The 23,050-nt window shown below is 43.9% G+C and overlaps 1 protein-coding gene across 2 annotated transcripts in view; it reads right to left on the bottom strand.

Annotated features, from left to right (window-relative positions):
• vps13d (vacuolar protein sorting 13 homolog D) overlaps positions 1-23,050 on the bottom strand; it is a 281,437-nt gene that overhangs the window by 198,756 nt on the left and 59,631 nt on the right. For both annotated transcript variants that reach the window (XR_005945250.1, XM_041205688.1), the window contains exons 20-23: positions 21,896-22,930; positions 20,594-20,684; positions 13,829-13,955; positions 11,964-12,144 (exon numbers count right to left, since the gene is read on the bottom strand). Coding sequence is in view for 1 of the 2 variants with exons in the window: in XM_041205688.1 (XP_041061622.1) it covers positions 11,964-12,144; positions 13,829-13,955; positions 20,594-20,684; positions 21,896-22,930 (1,434 nt within the window). In the remaining variant the exon portion in view is untranslated. The remainder of the gene's footprint in view (positions 1-11,963; positions 12,145-13,828; positions 13,956-20,593; positions 20,685-21,895; positions 22,931-23,050) is intronic.

Here is a 23,050-nt window from a genome sequence, read left to right as displayed (position 1 = left end):
CTGAATTTCTTTTCAGGGCAATCAAGATGAAAATTAAAGGTAACGTGAAAAGTTCAGAATTGCTGCTGCAAAGAGACACTTATTAGAGTTGAGCTTGCAAAATATAGCTTCCGTAATTTTCAAAATATGCACATGAAATTGATAAAAATAGTGAATTATGAGCACTGACCTTAAAGAATAAAGAAGAAAAATGAAGTAAAACAAATGTTATACAGCAATTTCCCACTAAATTGACATTTTTAAGATTGTGAACAGATGCTGCCACTTTGCTCAGTGTGTTAACAGGGTGAGAATGGCTGGCTCAGACAAACAAACTGGAACCCCAACTTTACTTGCTGTTAACAAATGAAAACAGAAAATGCTGGCATCACTCAGCAGGTCTGGCAGCACCCATGGAGAGGCAGAGCGGAATCACCCTTGAATTGCACTGACTGTGGTAGCGGGAGTGAAAAATGACGTTTTTCTTGCTGGCTGCAATGGTGGGTTCTTGTGGCATATCGCCCACTTTCCAGCCTCATTAATAATGAAGTCACAGTAAACATACTGGGTCGCTGGCGGGAATGTTCGGATTTGCCTGCCACGCCGTGACCTCAGTGCTTCCTCGCTCCGGACCGCATATTTAAAGCACACCGTAGCGCAGCCTACTTTTTGTCTACAAGCCAGAACTGCTCCAGGTGACAGATGGCCCCAAAAGCAAATAAGACGATAGCCCCAAATGTAGTAACGTTTCACTGGAGCGCCTTTTGGATGCCATTTGGAGGCAGGTTCAGCCAAGCTCCCCAGCAGTCGGAGGACTGCTTGGGAAGAGGCATTTGTCAGGTTGAAGTCAGATGACAAACCTCTGGATTCGGCTTTCCAACTCATCGTGGAGAGTCAGCAGAATGTAGGGGAACATTATACAGAGCTGTTGGAAGCCTTCAACAGAGTTGCAAGCGAATTGGAGGAGTGCATATGCCTGGTCTCTGAAAAGGTGTCCACATGTGTGTGCATGGAGGTCCCCGTGGGAAGGATGGCGGACGCCATGGAGACCCTGGTCCAGCAGAACGGAGGGGAGGTGCACGCAGACTTGCACGCCATCATTGTAGCCATGGGTGAGTTACTACAGTGGCAATGCGAGGGGGAAACCGGGCACCTCGACATTCCTCCAAGTATTCCTTCCCCTCAAGGAGTCAGGCTGGGGCCTTCAGGCGCCAGAAGGAAGGAGGAGTGGCAGCTGGACCCCTGGGTCATCCACTCACGAATCTCAGAGGCTTTCTGCTCCCTCCGAGTCCCCTTTGCCTGTGAACCCCTCAACTCTGTCCCACGTCACCACAGAGGGAGCAACTGGCCCACAGGAGACAGCCAAAGCAAGCCGGGGCCTGCAAGGGCTGGGCTCTCCTGAGGACACACGCTGAAGTTAACAGGGCCAACCATTGCACAGGCTGTATCCACCTCTGCTGCAGATGTCAGGACAACACCCAGAAATGGTAGGCCTAGAAAAGGTAAAAAATTCTGAGAACGCAGGGCCTTTCAGAGCCTGCTGCAAGCACTTTCGCATGCACATGGAGCCTTCATCCATCAAAATTATCTCACCGTCCCAAGCATTTTCAGTGCTGCCTGCTGGGGTTCTCTTTCAGTTGTCCATCTGAGCTGACCTGCATCTCTGCCCACCCGCTGAACGCACTTCCACGCAGCACCTGTGCCCGTCCAACACGAGGCTCCCTCACTTTCAATTTGCGCAGCATGGAAGTTATTAAGTTTTTTATGAGCTCCTCCATCCTTTCCTATCCCCCAGTCACCCATCCTTTTCCCCCATTATAGTCGACCCTTCTTGCATCACCTTCGACCTCCCCAACGTTACCCTACAGCCCGAACCCTTCTCCTTCACGAACGTCCAGGTGAATGTGCACGTTCCCTACTTTCCTGAAAATCCCACCCCCATTCACGCTGATCTCCCCAACCTCCTCCTGCTCACACCCATTGTCCATGTATGCCTCTGTGTCCCCGCCAACCACCCTTGCTGTCTCTTCTACAGTACTGATGCACCATCAGCCTCCCACCCTACAGGTTCCCTCTGCCCCCTCTCACACTCACCATTCCACCCCAACACGCCCACCCTGAGTTCACTCCCCAGGAGGCAGTCATTGTCTCCACAGACCCCTCCCTTGCACCTGGACATTCCACGCCCAACTTATACTTTGCCCCCCTCCATATGCTCCTCCTTACATCTTCCTCCCCACTTACACCTTCCCCTCTCCCTGCACGTCCTTACACCTTCCCCCCTTACACCTCCCACCCCCTCCCAACTTCATCCCCAACACCCCTGCCACCCCATCCAATTTCACCCCGCTCCGCCATCTTTGCCCCTCCTCCAACTTCACACCCCCGACACATCTGCCCCCTCCCAACCCCACCCCCAGGCACCTTTTCCACCCCTCCCATCCCAACCTCACATCCCCCCCGACCCCAGTACACCTTCCTCTCCCACTCACACCTAGACCTTCCTCAATCCTACCCTTCGCCACTTATTTGTACCTGCCCATGGCAAAGTTCCAGGAGTTCTGAAGCACGTCTGAAGCCTCAGCGAAGTTGAGGTTGCTGCGTGGAGACCTCCCACCATCCAGAAGCGGCTTTACAGCAGAACCATGTGCATGAGGATCTACCCATCATGCGACGCATGTGTTCCTCCAGGGTCCAGTAGCTGTAGGCCTCCAGCATCATCATCTCCTTGGATGGCTGCAATCTGAGCAAGGCCCTAAACGTAAGCCCCAACTTCTGCACGTCATGCTTGTCCAGACGTGGTCTAGATCGGTGTGTTTTACCATCAATAAAACGGTAAAACGACTGTGGAGGGGACAATTCTAGTCGGGCCTTACTTTGCATCCATTAGTGGGATGTAAATTGCTTTCACTCCAGTGGGATTCACAGTCTGTCATGGTAGGTACCATCTTAAAATCCCGCTGTGATTTCATGTCAGTGTGAAACCAATTTCCGCCCCTCACGCTGAATTCTACCCTCCACTTGCCATGATGCCCACCGCAAACAGGAGTGGAAAAAGCCTAAAGAGTTAACATTTCAGGTCTGTGACCTGTCTCCAGAATTCTGATGAAAGGTTACAGACCTGAAACATTTGATCTGTTTATCTCTCCACTGATGCTGCCAGACTTGAGTGTTTCCAGCAATTTTTGTTTATACTTCCGATTTCCAGAATCCGCAGTACTTTGCTTTTGTATTATTCAAATTCACCAACACTCACATAATCTGAAACAGAACACCAAGCTGTAATAGAGCTCCCTCGTGAGGCAAGTAGGAAAAACGTGGTGAAGACAATTCCAAAACCACATAAACTTAAGCCATTAGCCTGAGCAAAATTAATGTAGCCACTAAATCTGAGACCCACTCTTTGGTTCATGGAGGAACAGAATAGCAAAAGGCAGCAATGAATGACTTAAAGAGAAAAAAAGGGAAAGAAAAATACCAATCAAAAAGAAGCTCAAAACACAATGTAATTATATTACCAACAGCACTGATTCAAGAGTCATTTCAATACCTTTCTCAGTATTCACCTGTGTTCCCTTTGGAGTCCGTGGCCCACATTTTTGGATGAACACAGTTACAATACAGGTATCTACCTGACAAAGTAGAAAATTGGCCAGGTATAGCTTGTGCACAAAAGTCAGGAAGGACAAATCCATTCTGGCCAATTACCACCCTTTCAATCTCCTCTCAATCATCAGCAAACTGATGGGAATTGTTGTTGACAGTGTATTCAAAGTGCACTAACTCAGCAACAACTTGCTCACTGGTGTTCAGATCGGGTTCCACTAGGGCCACTAAGCTCTAGACCTCAATGCAGCCTTGGTCCAAATGCAGACAAAGAGTTGAATCCCAGAGGTGAGGTGAGGGTGAATATCCTTGACATTCAAGGCAGCTTTTGTCTAGAATGGCATCAAGGAGCCCTTGAAAATTGGTCAATGGGAATCAGGGATTAAACCTCCACAGGTTTGAGTCTTTACCACAAAAGTACTTGGCTGTGGTTATTGGAGGTCAATCATCTCAGTCCCAGGACATTGCTGCAGGAGCTCCTCAGATTAGGCCCAGCCACCTTCAGCTGCTTCACCAATGGCCTTCCCTGTAACAATTGGCAAAGTTTGTTGATGATTGAAGTGTTCAGTAGCGTTTGCAACTTCTTAGATACTGAAGCAGTCTGTGCCCGCATGCACCAAGACCTAGGCAACATCCAAGCTTGGACTGATAAGAGGCAAGATACATTCGCGCCACACAAGTGCTGAGCAATGACCATCCCCAACAAGACGGAATCCAACCGCCTCCCCATGACATTCAACAGTATTACCATTGCTGAATCTCTCAGCATCAAAATCCTAGCCGGTAGGGGGGTGGGGCGGGGGGGTTTACCATTGATCAGGAAATCAATGGGACCAGCCATATGTATATATACTGGTGATTACAAGAACAGGTCAGAAGCTGTGATTCTGAAATGAGTAACTCACCTCTTGTCTCCCCAGATCCTAACAACATATGCAAGGCACAAGTGAGGGGTGCAATGGAATATTCTAACTTTCCTAGATGAGTGCAGCTCCAACAATATTCAAGCTTAACACCAACTGAGAAAAGGAAGTAGCCCATTCTATCAGCATAACATCCATCACCTTAAACATCCCACTCCGTCCACCACCGACCCACAGTGGCAGCAGTGTGTACCATCTACAAGATGTACTGCAACAACTTGTTAATGTTTCTTCCATAGCACTTTACAAATTCAGGACCTCTACCACCTAGAAGGACAAGGGCAGCAGACGCATGGTAAGACAAACACCTGCAAGTTTCCTTCCAAGTCACACACCATCCTGACTTGGAACTATGCTGCCATTTGTTCACCGTTGCTGGATCAAAATACTGGAACTCCCTCCTTAACAGCACTGTGGATGTACCACATGGACTGCACTGGTTCAAGAAGACAGCTCATATCCACCTTCTCAAAGGCAATTAGGGATGGGCAATAAATGCTGGCATCGCCAGCGATATACACATCCAAAGAATGAATAAAAAAACACTGATACTGTGCTGGTTGTACATCCACACTGATATTGTACTGTGTATATTCACACGCTGATGTTGCACTGGGTACGTTCACGCTGATGCTGCACTGGGTATGTTCACGCTGATGCTGCACTGGGTATGTTCACGCTGATGCTGCACTGGATATGTTCACGCTGATGCTGCATTGGGTATGTTCACACTGATGCTATACTGGGTATGTTCACACTGATGCTGTACTGCATATGTTCAAACATTGATATAGTACTGGGTATAGAATCATCTAATGGTTACAGTACAGAGGGAGGCCTGTCAGTTCATCATGTGCATGCCAGCCCTCTGCAGCAGCAACTCAGCTGGTCCCACTGGTGTACCTACAGTACATGGACTGCAACTGTTCAAGGCGGTGTCTCATTCCCCCCCATCACCTGCACAAAGTGCAATTAGGGATAGGCAACAAATGCTGGTCTTTCCAGTTCTGCTCACGTCCTAAGAATGAATAAAAAAAAATCAGTGTTGCTTCAAAATCAGCAGCATCCATTTTTTTTACATTGTTTGTAACCTGTCTGTTTCAATTTTTCAAATTTTAAATTGGGATTAAATTTAAATTAAATCCTTTAATATTTTTCTATGGCAAGGACCACGAATGCAGCTGCATACATTCTTTTTCTTAAAGGGAACAACCTGTGAGTGGCCAGCGGAGTACCTTCCAGGTTGCTGCATGGTTGCGCAAAAGAGCAATTTTGAGTGAACACTGGCAGGAGCACCATTAGGAAAAATCTAGGCTAATGTCATCCTGCTTTCCTTTAACTTTTGCAAAATGTCTATGCCTTTCTGAAATCAGCTTCTTTTCCTGCTCTTCACTGTCTTTGCGTTTTTTGCTCCTAACTTCTTGGCTGCTGATTCCATTTATTACTATATTTTATTTTTAAACAACTTCTTCTGACAGAAAGCATTCTCAAGTATTCCTATGCACAGAAGAAAAGTGATGAAAACCAGAATAGCAAGAAATTAAATAGAAACCAATCGATCAGGAAGACAATAAAATCAGATTCAGTAGCAGGAAGAAAATAATGATGTATTTTCATTACAGAGAATGCTGCAAATAACATGGCAGGTCAGTCAGCATCTCTAAAGAGCAGTCAGATTATGACAATTTAGCTGTGTATCCACCGTCAAAACTTCATGTTAACTGTGTTGCTACTAGGGTTTCAGTACAGAGTACTTGTGGGAAATGAAATTTTACCCACATTAAGCATGAAAAATATCTAGCAGTGCAATTAATATTGAACTAGGAATTCAGTAAGAAAAATCTTTAAGTCATACACAGGTAAGTAAGTGGAAAAACTCAGCAGGTCTGGCAGCATCGGCGGAGAAGAAAAGAGTTGATGTTTCGAGTCCTCATGACCCTTCAGCAGAACAGAGTGAACCTAAGGAAAGGGGTGAAATATAAGCTGGTTTAAAGGGGGGCAGGGAGGGGGGGAGAGAAGTGGGGGGGGTGGTGTGGTTGTAGGGATAAGCAAGCAGTGATAGGAGCAGATAATCAAAAGATGTCACAGACAAAAGAACACAGAAGGTGGTGATATTATCTAAATGAATGTGCTAATTAAGAATGGATGGTAGGGCACTCAAGGTATAGCTCTAGTGGGGGTGGGGTGGAAAGGCTAGCAGGGCATAAAAGATTTAAAAATAATGGAAAAAGGTGGGAAAAGAAAAATCTATATAAATTATTGGAAAAAAACAAAAGGAAGGGGGAAGAAACAGAAAGGGGGTGGGGATGGAGGAGGGAGTTGAGGTTCTAAAGTTGTTGAATTCAATATTCAGTCCGGAAGGCTGTAAAGTGCCTAGTTGGAAGATGAGGTGCTGTTCCTCCAGTTTGTGTTGGGCTTCACTGGAACAATGCAGCAAGCCAAGGACAGACATGTGGGCAAGAGAGCAAGGGTGGTGTGTTAAAATGGCAAGCGACAGGGAGGTTTGGGTCATTCTTGAGGCCAGACCGCAGGTGTTCTGCAAAGCGGTCGACCAAACATAAACTGGTAATTCTGTTTTTGTTTTGGATTTCCAGCATTCAGTTTTTTGTTTTTATCTCTTTGTTTAATTGACTGCCACTCCTCTTCAAGGAATGCCTATCTTGAAGAAGCTTTGTTCCTCTCCGCGACAAGATTTCCGTATCTCTTTTTTGCCTTGTTCACCTTCATTGCTTTCCATCTCTCTCCTGGTGTTTGACAAGGTGTTTACTAAAATCCGCTTTCACAGCCATATCTCCTTTCTCAGTGACTGTCTCCGTCTCCAACTTACCCCACATGGATTTCAACTGAAATTCCATCCCTCTTGTTTCAAACCCACCCAGGATTACAGGTATCTCCGGGACATAAAACGTTTCTTGGACTGCTGTTCCCATCACATTCTGAGATCCACACTCAGTGCCATGCGCCGCCGAACACACTCGACCTCTCCCTCCAGCAGCACCGCCGCCGCACCCTTTTTCAAAGCTGCGCATGCCCCCAGTTTCATTTTATTCTTCGTCTCATCCAACGCCTCAACAAGAAACTTTTTCTCTTTCTCTCAAGTGCTAAGGAACGCAAGCTCCAACAACTCATCGACACCAACACCCATCTAGGACCCTCCACCCCTGTCTGTCCCTCCGTCCCCACTCCATCTTCCAATCCCAGCCCCGGCCATGTATTCACTATACCCCCTGACCTTCCCCTCTCCGACGCTGAACGTTCAGTGCTCAGCAAAGGATTTAGTTTCATACCTTCATCTCAATGAATTTCGGGTTCTACACGAGGCTGAACCCTTCTTCCGCAGTCTTTGTCTCCGTGCTCACTTCTTTGGGCAGGAGTCCTCTCCCCGTTCAACGGATCCTTTTACCCACCTCCAATATTCTCCCTCCACCTGGACCCCTCCCTCTGGATTCTTACCTTCTCTTGATCTTTTCATTGAGAACTGTCGGCGTGACATTAGTAGTCTCAATTTCTCTGCTCCTCTCACTCATTCTAATCTGTCTCTCTCTGAACTTACTGCACTACGTTCTCTCAGGTCCAACCCCAACATTGTCATCAAACCTACTGACAAGGGTGGTGCTGTTGTTGTCTGGCGCACTGACATCGACCTCGCGGAGGCTGAGCGTCAACTCACAGACACTTCCTCCTACGTCTCCCTGGACCATGACCCCACCACTAAACATCAAGCTATTGTTTCCAGGACTGTCACTGACCTCATCTCCTCTGGAGATCTTCCTCCCACAGCTTCCAACCTGATAGTCGCCCAACCTCAGACGGCCCGCTTCTACCTCCTACCCATAATCCACAAACAGAGCTGTCCCGGTAGACCGATCGTGTCAGCTTGCTCCTGCCCCACGGAACTCATTTCTCGTTATCTTGACTCCCTTCTCTCTCCCCTTGTCCAGTCCCTTCCCACCTACATCCGTGATTCCTCTGACACCTTACGTCACATCAACAATTTCCAGTTCCCTGGCCCCAACCGCTTCCTCTTCACCATGGACGTCCAATCCCTCTACACCTCCATCCCCCACCAGGATGGTCTGAGGGCCCTTAGCTTCTTCCTCGAACAGAGGCCCGAACAATCCCCATCCACCACTACTCTCCTCCGTCTGGCTGAACTTGTTCTCACACTGAACAATTTCTCCTTCAACTCCTCTCACTTCCTCCAAATAGAAGGTGTGGCTATGGGTACCCGCATGGGCCCCAGCTATGCCTGTCTCTTTATGGGATGTGTGGAACATTCCTTGTTCCAGTCCTACTCCGGCCCCCTTCCACAACTCTTTCTCCGGTACATCGATGATTACTTCAGTGCTGCTTCACGCTCTCGTCGGGACTTGGAAAAATTTATTAATTTCGCTTCCAATCTCCACCCCTCCATTATTTTCACATGGTCCATCTCTGACACTTCCCTTCCCTTCCTTGACCTCTCTGTCTCAATCTCTGGTGATAGACTGTCCACCAATATCCATTACAAGCCTACAGACTCCCAGAGCTACCTCGACGACAGCTCCTCACACCCCGCTTCCTGTAAGGACTCCATCCCATTCTCTCAGTTCCTTCGCCTCCGTCGCATCTGTTCTGATGATGCTACCTTCAAAAACACTTCCTCTGACATGTCCTCCTTCTTCCTTAACCGAGGTTTTCCACCTATGGTCATTGACAGGGCCCTCAACCGTGTCCGGCCCATCTCCCACGCATCCGCCCTCACGCCTTCTCCTCCCTCCCAGAAAAATGATAGGGTCCCCCTTGTCCTCACTTTTCACCCCACCAGCCTCCGCATTCAAAGGATCATCCTCCGCCATTTCCGCCAACTCCAGCATGATGCCGCTACCAAACACATCTTCCCTTCACCCCCCCCGGCGGCATTCCGTAGGGATCGTTCCCTCTGGGACACCCTGGTCCACTCCTCCATCATCCCTACTCCTCAACCCCCACCTATGGCACCTCCCCATGCCCATGCAAAAGATGCAACACCTGCCCCTTCACTTCCTCTCTCCTCACCGTCCAAGGGCCCAAACACTCCTTTCAAGTGAAGCAGCATTTCACTTGCATTTCCCCCAACTTAATCTACTGCATTTGTTGCTCCCAATGCGGTCTCCTCTACATTGTAGAGACCAAACGTAAACTGGGCGACCGCTTTGCAGAACACCTGCAGTCTGTCTGCAAGAATGACCCAAACCTTCCTGTCGCTTGCCATTTTAACACTCCGCCCTGCTCTCTTGCCCACATGTCTGTCCTTGGCTTGCTGCATTGTTCCAGTGAAGCCCACGCAAACTGGAGGAACAGCACCTCAACTTCCGGCTAGGCACTTTACAGCCTTCCGGACTGAATATTGAATTCAAAAACTTTAGATCTGGAACTCCCTCCTCCATCCCCACCCCCTGTTTCTTCCCCCTTCCTTTTGTTTTTTCCAATAATTTATATAGATTTTTCTTTTCCCACCTATTTCCATTATTTTTAAATCTTTTATGCCCTGCTAGCCTTTCCACCCCACCCCCACTAGAGCTGTACCTTGAGTGCCCTACCATCCATTCTTAATTAGCACATTCGTTTAGATAATATCACCACCTTCAACGCCTCTGTGTTCTTTTGTTCTTTTGTCTGTGACATCTTTTGATTATGTGCTCCTTTCACTGCTTGCTTGTCCCTACAACCACACCACTACCCCCACTTCTCTCCACCACCCCCCCCCACACACACACACACACACACACCTTAAACCAGCTTATATTTCACCCCTCTCCTTAGATTCACTCAGTTCTGTTGAAGGGTCATGAGGACTTGAAACGTCAACTCTTTTCTTCTCCGCCGATGCTGCCAGACCTGCTGAGTTTTTCCAGACCTGCTGAGTTTTTCCAGGTAATTGTTTTCGTTTTGGATTTCCAGCATCCGCAGTTTTTTGTTTTTATCACAGGTAAATAAGTGATGGCATTAGGGAATTCTGAAAACTCAGCAATGCAGGGGGATGAGGGGTGTGATGGTAGCAGTGCTTGAGGTTGGGGTCACAAGTCTCAGAAGTGATTCATGCCCTTCCAAATTGGGTTACGTCCAGAGAATACATTCATGCTGTCGAACATTATGGAGATACCTGGCACTTGCACATCTGTCACTTGTTAATAATGGTATTGCAAGCAGAATTAAGTGTCAAGTTAAGAGCTGTAGACAAAAAGGCTATTTGCTTAAATGTAATTTTTCCGATAGTCTACTGATGCCAATGCATGAATTCAAATTAGTGGTATAATTGTATAGAGAGAGATCAGGAGAAAATTAGCATTAGAAACTGGAGAAGTATGCAAAAACACCATAATGTTTGGGAGAATCAATCTCAACTACTTCGCAGAACCACAGATCATAAAACAGTAAAATGTAACTGTTTTCATTCTTTCGCAATGGTTAGGTTTATCCTGGAATCTGGCTCAAACTTAAAATATGCAAGCTTAAAATCTGGGTTTCTTCCAAAGCAAAGTTTTGGAGCACAAAGCAATAAAAGAAAAACTGGTGCACAGTAAAACAGTACAACAATCAAGCAGCTGCAAGCAGACCAATTTATCTAGTGATCCCAATGTCTCAGTATTTATCATTAAACTTGGCATATGCTAAATACTGCTTCCTTTCACTATCAATAATTTCACACATACAGCAGTTCAATGGCACAGTGCATCCAAACTATTAGCCTATATGACTTAATTTGACCATGTTACCTCATTGACCTCCATTTCCCAGCACCAGTCAGCTAAAACTGGATAAGAGGCTGCCTGCCTGGTAAACACACAACTATCCAACATATTAAATAGTCCTGTCAAGAGTGTTGCATTGTCATATGGAGATCTTCAAAAGTGTTCATGCCATCCAGTGACTGTAGTTACACTTGGAGACAAACACTAGAGCAATATTTTTCTCAAAGGTACACTACAGCCAGCACGGTTTCAAATTAGTGGGACATACAGACTTTTGAACATAGCATGATTCTTTAAAATTGAATACTGAAACGAGAGAGATTTGAAACAGCAACAAATCACATGAATTATCAGCATTCAGTTTCTTTGATACAGATACTCTAGCATGGTATTCTATTCTCTTTCAATAGAGAGCATCCTGAATTCTTGAAGACTGTGAAATTTGTAATTATTAGGCAGTAGAATCTTTTAGGTACAAATAGGAAGATCCCAACTCTCTCAAAATGGCTTATTTGGTAAAGGCAGTGTACAATTGAGCCGCACAGCTAATAAGGTTCCAGGTCTGCGCTGAGTTAGCTGATTTCAATCAGCATAGTTCAGCATGCTGCAACTGGCCTCAGAGCCTCTGAACTAAAGAAATGAAAGTCAACCAGAGTTAATAAAAATTATTCTGGCCTGGACATCAGATTTCCTGGTCCACTATTGCTTTAACACATAGTAGTTGGTAAGGTAAACATCTTACTGCTTGTCCCTCTATGGCTGCTCTCTGTCGCCCCAGTACGTCCTGAAGTTGTGTAAAGTTCTGAATAAATGCCACCACCTCAGCCTGGAAACGCTGGGTGTGCACATACTGCACTGATGCCATTTGAAGGCTCACTCTCATGTCACAATCTCGCTTCAGCTTCGGGTCTGCTCTGCCATACCTGGTTTTAGACAAAAAGAATTGCTTTATTCACCAACAACTTGCATATGGTATTTCTCAAAGGTGTAAGTGGACAGCAAGCCAAAGTAGGAGTTAGTAGGAAGGGTGACTAAAAGTTTGATTAAAAAGGTGAATTGTAAGAAGGGAGGAAGATGGAGAGATGAAAGGACTCGAGAACAGAATTCCGGAGCTTAGATCCGAGGTAGCTGAAGGCACGGTAACCAATGGTAGGGTGAAGGAGGGGGGAATGCACTGGAGATCAGAGTCAGAGGAATTGAGAGTTTGGGAACAGGCAGTAATGTTGATGGGTGATACAGAGAAAGGGAGGGGTCAAGGATATGAGGCATTTGAACACAACGGTGAGAATTTAAAATTTGAGGCGTTTAGAACTGGTAACCAAGGTAGTGGTGCAGCAGGGAGAGGGGTGATAGATAATAGATGAGTGTAAGTTGACATGAGACAGGATCAGGGCAACAGAGTTTTGGATCAGCTGATATTTATGGAGGGCAGATTATAGGAAGTCAGCCAGGAGAGCCTTGGAACAATTGAGCTTGGTGCCAACTGAGTTTGGCTTCAGCTGCAGGTGGATGAGATAGGGGCAGAGTCATGCAATATTATAGACGTGGAAGCAGACACGGAGATGGAATGGATAATGGCCAAGGCAGAAGATCAATAAACTTCATGTAACAAAGAATGGAAAGGTGTATCATAAAAGTTTTCAGCGATTTGTTAAAATGTAATCTATATTTGGATCAGCTTTAACAAAAAGAATAAAAACAGTTCACACAGGGGGACTATAGTTTTAAGACTGTATCAATAACATTCATATATCATGGCCTCAATATGTATCCCAATTGGTGTCAAAGCCAATTGGTTCTCTAGCATGAGCAGGCCAAGTGATCACAACTCCCCAGGTGCCCATCATGGAGTGACATTAAGTAGAGGTTGGATACTTATTCATGAGAAACAATAGAAAAATGGCAAATCACTGTAGTCCTCCCAAAGGAGGCTTCCAGCAACCAAATGGGATGGTGGTGATAGCCAAGTTTTGGAGTTGGAGGGCAATGTCTACTGCATACACTCACCATTGTTGTATAAGTGCACAAGGTGTGGACAACTAAAGGAAAAGTTTTTTAAAAAGTACAAATGCAACATGAGACTCCATTCCAGCTGTACTGAAGATATTTTACTTGAGGCAAAAGAAACTTTTAAGATCAGTAGCAGTTTTTTAATATATGATAAGTCAATCAGGATTTAAAAGCAGCTGTATTTTGTCCCCTCGAGTGCTCATGCTCATTACAACCCTACACCTACAATCTTTCCTTTACATTTTTTTGTTGCCCACACAGTTCTGGTGTACAACATTCTAAAGTAGATTGGGAAAAATTTTGACCAGTAGTAAAGTTCCTTTTAAATCATTCTCTGCCTGGGAGTCTGTAGGAGGGAACAGGACAAACCTTTCAACTTCCTGTGGAATCATGGATATATCACAGTAATAATTTAAAAATCTAGAGCTACTATTCTTTCATTTTGTAGCTTTGTCCAACAAAATTAAATGCCAAAACCCAGCTAGAGTTTTTTTTACTTCTCCGTTTAATTTCCAAAGAACCTAGAAAAAATATTTATAGCATTCTATGAATAAAGTAAAGGTTAATACACACAATCACACACACACAAATGCATACTTGTAAATGTTGAACACAAGTGCCTCTTTGCCACTAGTGGTAAAACGTTCCCTGTACAGCTCTCCGTGGGGTGTCAGATCACTGAGCGAAAGGCTGCCGAGACTGCCTTGTAGAGCAAAGTCCCCATCTGCACAATATAAATGTACAGTCACAATTAGCAAACCAGAGGCAGGCCCCTACAGATTGACCGATAAAACAATTCAGAATACTAAGAAAATCTGAATAGCTTCAATCATGTACAAACAGTATAGGAGACCAGAAACTGTGCACAATTACATTCCATATTTCAACATGCTTTAATTTTCAAAATCAGCTTCAGAGGAGTTTTTGCAGGGTATATTTCTCCCAACTTCCTCCCTAGCTACCTAATGAATTCAGTACAGAAATGTAGTTGCTTCATTCTCTATCCTGTAACAGTAAGCCTCCAAGTCAACTCAGCGCCATTAGGAATTGTTAATGATCACTCATCTATTAAAAGCATTTTGCTTATGATTTAAAAACAAGTTATTTTACCCCTGATAGAAGCCTTCAGGATGGGGAGAATGCCTCACCTTACAATACCACCCCATGGCAATGAAACAGAGACTGGAACAACGACTGAAATTTTGTCCCGTCATTCAATGTTGCAGTATATTAGTGTTCCAACACCGCATGGGACAACCAATTCCAAATCAGTGATAACATTAGTATAAACACTCAAGTCATACAGAAGCAGTCAATAATGGAACACTAATACTGACTGAAGTGAAACATTGTACCTACAGTTTGCTACAGAATATTGATGGAGTAATCAACCATGCAACAAGATGTTTATGTGGTGCTTTATCACATTTCAGAAACCTACAAAAGTGGTTCACCAAATATTAATTACTTGTTTGTTCGCAGCAAGATTCCTCAAAGGACAATGAGATGAATGACCAGTTAATTTGTTTTTGGCCATGTAGGAGGAGGAAAGTTAGCCAGGAAATTGAAAATACTCTCTTGTCTTCTCTAAATAGTGCTATGGAATCTAAATGAACAATCAGACAGCGCCTCAGTTTAATGTCTCTTCGGAAGGACAACAATGACACTGCAGCACTCATTTAGTATTGTAATAAAGTACTAAACTAGTTTATGTGCTCATCTTGAGATGGTGCATGGAATCAGTTCGCGACTCAGAGGTAAGAGTACTTTCTAGCTAACAACTACAATGATACAATAAACTTTGAAGTGGGCTTTTGTTGCATAGGTTACAAACAACAAGATTGCAAATGGCAGTAAGAGGCTTGGCCAGTTATTCCATTTTGGTGGTGTCAGCTGAAAGGGGAATGCTGATCACAATACTGAATGGAGGCTGTAATTCTATCAGTCTCCAAACATATTTGGTCTCCTCCTGAGGTTTCCACTAACATAGGTGTCAGTGTCCACATAATTCAGTTCTACATACATGACATTGTGCAGCAGTTTGGAGTAGTGGATCAGAAAAAGCTATGAGCCCTGACAACAACTCAAATGTAGTGAAAATCTGTTCACCAGAGCTAGTCTTTTCACTACAGCAATGAAATTAGCAATTACCCAACAATATGGAAAATTTTACAGCCATATCTTATCCAAAGGAAACAGAATAAATCTAACACTGCCAATGACCATCCATCAAACTTCTCCAAACCATCAGTGAACTAATAGAAGGAGTCGTCAAAAGTTCCTTCACCTCAGAACAGGTTCCACCAGAACCACTGAGCTCCTGACTTCAGTACAATTCAATCCAGACATGGATGCAAACACAAAGTCAGAGGAAAGATAAGAGCAACTGGCTTTCCCATGAAAATATTCTGGAAATAGCATCAAAAACTTGTGCTCCAGAACTAGTTGCGCCCCCTAGCCAAACTGTTCCAGTGCAGCTACAACACTGGCATCCACCTGGCAATGTGGAAAATTGCCCACGTATGCCCTGTCCACAAAAAGCAGAACAAATTCAACCTGGCCAGTTACCCCCAATCAGTCTACTCTCAATCATCTGCAAAGTGATGGAAGGTGCCAACGACAGCGCTGTCAAGTAGAACTTACTCAGCAGTAGCCCGCTCACTGATGCTCAGTTTGAGTTTTGCCATGCCACTCAGCTCCTGACCTCATTACAGCCTTAAAAGAGCTGAACTCCAGAGATGAGGTGAGAGTGACTATCCTTGACATCAAGGCAGCATTTGACTGAGTGTGGCATAAAGGAGCTCTAGCAAAACTGGAGTCAATGGGAATCGGGGGGAAACTCTCCATTGGTTGGAGGCTTACCTAGAACAAAGGAAGGTGGTTGCGGTTGTTTGGAGGTCAATCATCTCAGTTCCAGGACATCACTGTAGGTATTCCTCAGAGTGTGTCCTAGACCCAACCATCTTCAGCTGCTTCATCAACGACCATCCTTCCATCATAATGTCAGAAGTGGGGATGTTCGCTGATGATTGCACAACATTCAGCACCATTCGTAACTCCTCAGATACTGAAGCAGTCCATATACAAATGCAGCAAGATCTGGACAACATCCAGGCTTGGGCTGACAAGTAGCAAGTAACATTCACACCTCACATGTGCCAGGCAATGATCATCTCCAACAAGACAGAATCTAACCTTTGACATTCAATGGCATTACCACTGCTGAATCCCCCACTATCAACATCCTGGGGTTACCACTGACCAGAAACTTAACTGGATTAGCCATATAAATACTGTGGCTACAAGAGCAGTTTAGAGGCTAGGAATCCTGTGGCGAGTAACTCACCTCCTGACTCCCCAAAGGCTGTCCACCATCTTCAAGGCACAAGTCAGGAGTGTGATGGAATACTCTCCACTTGCCAGGGATGAGTGCAGCTCCAACAACAGTCAAGAAACTTGACACCATCTGGGACAAAACAGCCTGCTTCATTGGCACCCCATCCACTTGGGCTGACATGTACTACATAAAATTCTCACCACGTAAGTGCCGACAATGATCATCCAACATTTTGGAGTTACTGCTCCCAAAAAAATCAGTGAGTTAGCCATATTCACACAGGGGCAACAAAAACAGAACAGAAGCTGGGCACTCTGCAGCAACTAGCACAGTTCCTGATTCCTCAAAGCCTGAAAGAATACAAATACAAAATGCCCAGAAACAGGACAGTTTTTTATGACTAGTGCCCCACCACCACTGGCATACTAGCCAGTAATCTACAGAATGCACTAAAGGGTCTTTGAAAACACTACCCTACCTTGTGACCTCTATCACCAGGATACCAGTAAGGCCAAAAGCAGCAGCATAATGGGAATACTACCACCTCCAAGTTACATACTATCCTGCCTTGAACATGCAAATTGTTTTTTCATTATCCCTGGGTCAGTATTCTGGAATTCCTTGATTAAATTAATTGTGGAAACATCCACCCCACAAGAACTAGTTCAAGAGGCAGCCCACTGACAACATCTTATGCCAGTAAGGATGTCCAGCGATGTCAACAGATAGGAAACATTTTTTTTAGTATTAAGATTAGTATTCAGCCTTGCATGCTGACTTGTGAGTAGCATTTCAAAGAAACCCATGGACTGAATATTTGATTAATCATTTCAACAATTGCTATAACTTTCAATCCAGGTACACAAAGATACATCCGCAAGTCCTGACCTTGTATAAACTGATTGTTTTTGTCAAAGTTTCTACAATGAAATGTCTATTTAAAGAACAAGCACTAGATTCTTAGATGCTCAATCACAAATGGGTAAACTAATTGGCAGATTAGCTTAAAATACAAGGACAAAACCTCCAAAAAGATAAGGCTGTTAATTACATCAGGTTATGTTTTCATAAAAACTATATTTTTAGAATAATTAATAGGACGTAAAGCACTTTGGGACATTGAGAGGTTGTGCTAAGGTGTAATTATTGTCCTTTAATACATTTTCTCAATTGAAATTATAACAAAGTAGTTGGATGACACCTAGTGGTAGATCTTTTCAAATTGAATATCCACATTGCATACAGATATATCTCATTGTGAAGTCAATATGCATATAGGTTGCATGATGCTCCTGGGGAGGAACAGAGAGATTTCTTGGCACCAATGTGCCTACACTGATAGTGTGTTTTTCAGGTAATCTGTTTACTCAGTAGAATGCAGCAAACAGAGAGAACTGACCAATAAATGGTTTGGTGAATGTGGGTCAAGTTGATCATGTTGCAGGGATATCCTGGCAGTGGTTTGGGGCAGGTGTTGTTTGAACTTCCTGGAACAGGTGTGGAGATATCCTGTTATTTGTCAGTTCTGGTTGGGGGCCAAATGCCTCTAATTTTGATTTGGAAATACAGCTGCTTTGGCCACATTTGTTGAGGAGAACATAAGAATGTAAGAAATAGGAGCAGATCATGGCTAACCTGCCCCATGCCTCAATTCCTCTTTCGTGCTAGCTCTTCATAGCCCTGAACTCCCTGCTATTTCAAAAATACATCTAACTCCTCTTTAAATACTTTCAGTGAAAGAACACAGTCTGCCACGGGAGGCTGTGGGGGAGCGTGGGGAGAAGAGTGACAGTAAATGGGAAGAATCTACTTTTTCACAATTGTTTAAAAAACAGCACCTCTACAGTAGACTGATGATTTACAATGCACAATTCATGTACAACTCTAAATCAACTCGTGCAATGATTGGAAACATACAACCGAAAATACATCCTTCTCTTTTAATTAATAGATGTTCGCAGTGAAGATAGCCACTCAGCCCATCGGATCCTTGCTGAGTCTTTGCTAGAGCAATCAAAAAGTTCTCTCAGCAGTTCTGCAACTCCTACCTTTTCTCTTCTAACAGCCCTGCATCTCCCCGAATTCATATATTTATGCAATTTTCCCTTAAGAGATACAATGGTTGCTGCCTGACTTGGGTCTCTCTGGTAAAGCATTCCACATTCTAACAACACTCTGCAGAAAAATAAATCCTCTAACTTTTCAGTGACAATCTTCAAGTGATGATCCCTGGTCATTAACTTTGTATTCAGAGCAGGTAGTCTTGCATCATTCACTACCAGAATCCTTCATTATTTTAGATATATATGTTAAATCTCCTCTTAGCCTTCTATGCTCCAATGGAAGTACTCCCATCATCTCAAGTTTCTCCTTTCAACTAGAGTGTCATGCCTCCTTGGTATCATCATGGTGAATTAACACTTTAAATTCTCTCTGAATTTAATGTCCATTCTATAACAGATCCCCAAAACAGCATCCAGCATTGTAACTATGTCCTAACTATCGCTTGTACTGGTAAAATAAATTCTGTTTACAAACTGTGCAATCAGACTTGGCTTGGTTGATAGCACTCTTCCACCTATGAGGCATAAGGTTCCAGGTTCAAGTCCCACTCCAGGGCTTGCACACAAAAGTGAAGTCTGACTTTCCAGTGCACTGCTAAGAGACTGCTGCAATGTTGGAGGCGTGGTCACCTGGATGAGACATTGAACCCCATCTGCCCTCTCAGGTAAAAAATCCCAAGGCACTACTTCAAAGAACAGCAGGAGATTATCTGGCCATTATCGCATTGCTGTTTGTGGGGGCTTGCTGTGCATATAATGCATCTTGAGCTTCTTCCATTAGAACAGCAGCTACACTTCAAAAGCACTCCACTGGCTGTCATGTGTTTTAAGTGATAGTCATGGAGAGCACTATATTAACGCAAGTCTTTATGAATTTGTTCCTGCACTCTGTTTCTATTCATAAAACCTAATGAGCTGTTACTTTTTAATGGCTTTATCCACCTTCACTTCCATTCAAGGATTTATGTAATTCCATCCTTCGGCCCTCTTTTCATCTGTACCCTTTAATCCTTCAATCGATGCAACATCTTTTGGTTCTTGTCTGCTAGTCAATTTTATTTATGCTGCTACATTTCCTCCAATAAGTTTTGCTTGAAACGATTTTCTGAAAGAGCTGTTAAAGTTATTCCACGCTGCAGCTTTTTCCCCCCATAATCCTGAAAACTAGTCCTCTTCAAGTGCCTACAGAATTCCATCATTGGTTGAGATGATGCATTCCTGACAACAGTGAGAGAGAAAAATAGTCTTATTTCTCCTCTAGTTCTTTTGCCAATTATTTTAAATTTATGACGTCTGGTTACAAACCCATTTGCCAGAGGAAACATTTTCTCTCTACTTGCTCTAACAAAATCTCTGCTGATACTGCATGTCTGATTTTTTAAATTAAACCTCCTATATCTTATGGAATATCTTCTGATAGTGCTTAAACTTACAGTCCATTCTATTCCCTTTATCTATGAAATCAGTCACTTCTTCAAAAACAAGTCTATCTGCAAAGCTTACCTTAAACAAACATATGCTGGTTGCTCATTAATTTCACCTTAAATTATGAATTTTAAAAGTTTGCCTACAACAGGCATCATCAGTTTATCTTTCTTGACCTTCTGAAAGACATAACTAACAAGGGATTGTTTTTATTTTGTTGCTGCTACTATTCCATATGAAGTATTGGGATCCATAGCGGATGTATTTATGGTTGGTTAATCAGCTAGTGGATAAACTTTGTAGATAGTGCACACCTTAGCTCAAGCATGATAGGCTGCAATGCCAAACACTGATCTATCAAATTTTACAGTTATTAGGCATCTTTATAATATATTGTATTTAATTATACTTGCAATGTGTGCTTGTACGTTGAAGGTGCCAATGCCTTCCCAACACCTTCCCTCCCTTCCCAATGTATGCATATTTAACCTTGAATTCATGTTTGTATATGATACTGCAGTAGAAATCAGTACTCACCTATCAGCGCAAGATGTGCTACCAGTTTGGACACATTGGCTTTGGCAAGTTCATTTGTCTTTTTATTCAGCACCAGAGACAGCGAGTGAACCTGAGAGGGAAATAGCAGTCAACAAATTCATGCCAGTATATAATTACAGGGGTGTCTTTGGGGGCCACAAACATTAAATGTGTGTTGTTATTAATTTGCTTATATAATCATTGATTGAGACCAACAGACCCTGGTGTCTGATGTAGGATTTGTCAATTAGGTAACTGTGCTAAGAACAGTCTTTCCAAACTTGCTGGCTAACCAAAATCAAGCAGGACAAAGCAGCAATTAAAAAACAGAAGTGCAAGGAAGACTGAGCGGGCTTCAACATTCAAATTGCCAGGGCTAAGAGGACTGCAGGTTGGACACCACTAATGTAGCAAGTCAGCCAGAGTGAAAATTCCAAACAAATCACAATGAGTGAATACAGAATTATACTATGCGAATGGGAGAGGCAGCAACCATACACTTAACCTCAAAACAACAGGAAGCACAACTGCACTGATTGAATTCAAGGAGAACAGGTCTAGCAAACAGATTAAAATCCCTGGCATTTGTTTACCCAATGGGGCATCTGCAACCCTTCATGACACCCTTAAAATATTTCCGGAAATATTATGCAAGCTGCAACGGCCAGATGTGGCACCATATTTATGGGCAGGGTAGAACTTCTGACAGCTGGTGTTTTGGACCTGGTTCTGTCCCACTTTCTCATATTACGACCATTAGCTTGAATCAAGTAGATGCCCATTAACTGAACTGCCTGCCTCAGGCCGGGAGTGGGGGGAGGGAGGATACTCAGAAAGGAGCCCAGCTTCAGCATTAGTAGACTGACCAGATGACATGGAAATAGATATCAATCGATTTCCATACAATAATTGACTGCACAAGTGTACCTTGCATCTAGTGTTGCTAAGGGTAAAAGTGCAGAAATTATGTTTTATGACATCATTCCTGTATTTGGAGGCCCCCACCTATTTGTGGGCATATTATACCCCTTTCCAGGAATACCAACAGGTAGTGTGTGTGTATTGGCCCAATTGCTGTCCCAAGTATGGAATTATTTAAAAAAATTAATTTTTTGGGTCAACACTCTTTTAATGGTTTGCACAGAATGCTCCTGTAAACAAACTGAGCCATAGGTCAAAAGCATTTTTGCAAGGAGCATTACATATATATATGTGTATTTAAATTATGCACAACAACCAGGATCCCTCTCAATTAGTTACAGCATAGTTCATGCACATTTAAGCAATAAAATGCAAAATAACCTTCAGATCCAACTTTGTGTTTACTGGCTCCTGGCCTGCCTCAGATAGAGCGCCTGCTGCATCAGATCTTGTTTGATGCTGGAGCTCCTCCACTGGAGGTTTCAAGCCATGGTTGTTGGCCGTTGAGCCAATCCCAAAGAAATCCAAGATCATCACCCAAGTCTGAAGTGTGATCAACACATCCAAGCAGTTGAAATCCACATCCACATTCCTGTTGACATTGTTGTAACGTGTGGAAAATTCTGGATGCCTCTTATCCACCAGGAAAATGTTAATGTGTACTAGTGAATCATCAAAATTTGTTCTAGCACAGTGCACTTTGGAGCTTTTCAATGTTGGGGATGGTGGAGGGGTCAGAGGATACTCTGCGTCTTTGTTCACTTTACGCTTCCTTCGTGTGGAGGTTGGCCTCTGGTAAAACTGGAAGACATTTTGTGCCTCTTCCATGTGTGCTGGCAGTGATCGTGGCATCTCAGGATATTCTATATTGGAGACAGATGGACAAGACTGGGACAAATATTCCTTTTGGGTGAAACTGGAAGGCTTTGGTGCTCCTCTAGACACCATTAAATGCTTATACTTCGAGTCTGGGTTCTTTTCCAGCAAATCTTCCATCAGCAATGACCGTAGAGCGATCTGAATAGAGAGTGTATGAGGCTGGTCTTTACTGAACTCAACTTCAAAGTCTTGAAATATTAAGCTAACCAAACCTTGTGATTCCAGAGTGAGATCCCCACACAGCTGAACCTGCAGCTCAGAGATGCAGAAATTAGCATGAATTTGGGTGAATGATCTTGATTCTGGAATTGGAAAATCAACTGGAGTTGACGGATAGCTCACTTGGCCAAAAAGCCCGCTCCCTTTCCACTCTCGTTGGAAATCAGAGAATTTTGGGCTTCTCAATGTTGAAGAAGCACTGCGAGGTTCTGGAGTGGCAGTGTTTGAACTGTGCAGGATTTTGCTGAGATCCTCACTGTGTGTCAAGTTATCCAATGTCTGTAGGACCTGTTCATAAACGTGTTTTGCCAACATTACCTGTACACCCAAGAAACAATCATAGGTTATTACATTTGGATCTGGTATAGCATGTAGTTGCAATGTGTCAAAACAGCCCCACTCAATTTGAGAATAGGGATGCCTGACAAACTATCAATA

This window comes from Carcharodon carcharias, chromosome 15 (genome assembly GCF_017639515.1).
Source record: "Carcharodon carcharias isolate sCarCar2 chromosome 15, sCarCar2.pri, whole genome shotgun sequence".
Lineage (NCBI taxonomy): Eukaryota > Metazoa > Chordata > Chondrichthyes > Lamniformes > Lamnidae > Carcharodon > Carcharodon carcharias.
Note: the sequence above shows the minus strand (reverse complement) of the source record. Positions and strands in the feature narration are given on the sequence as shown.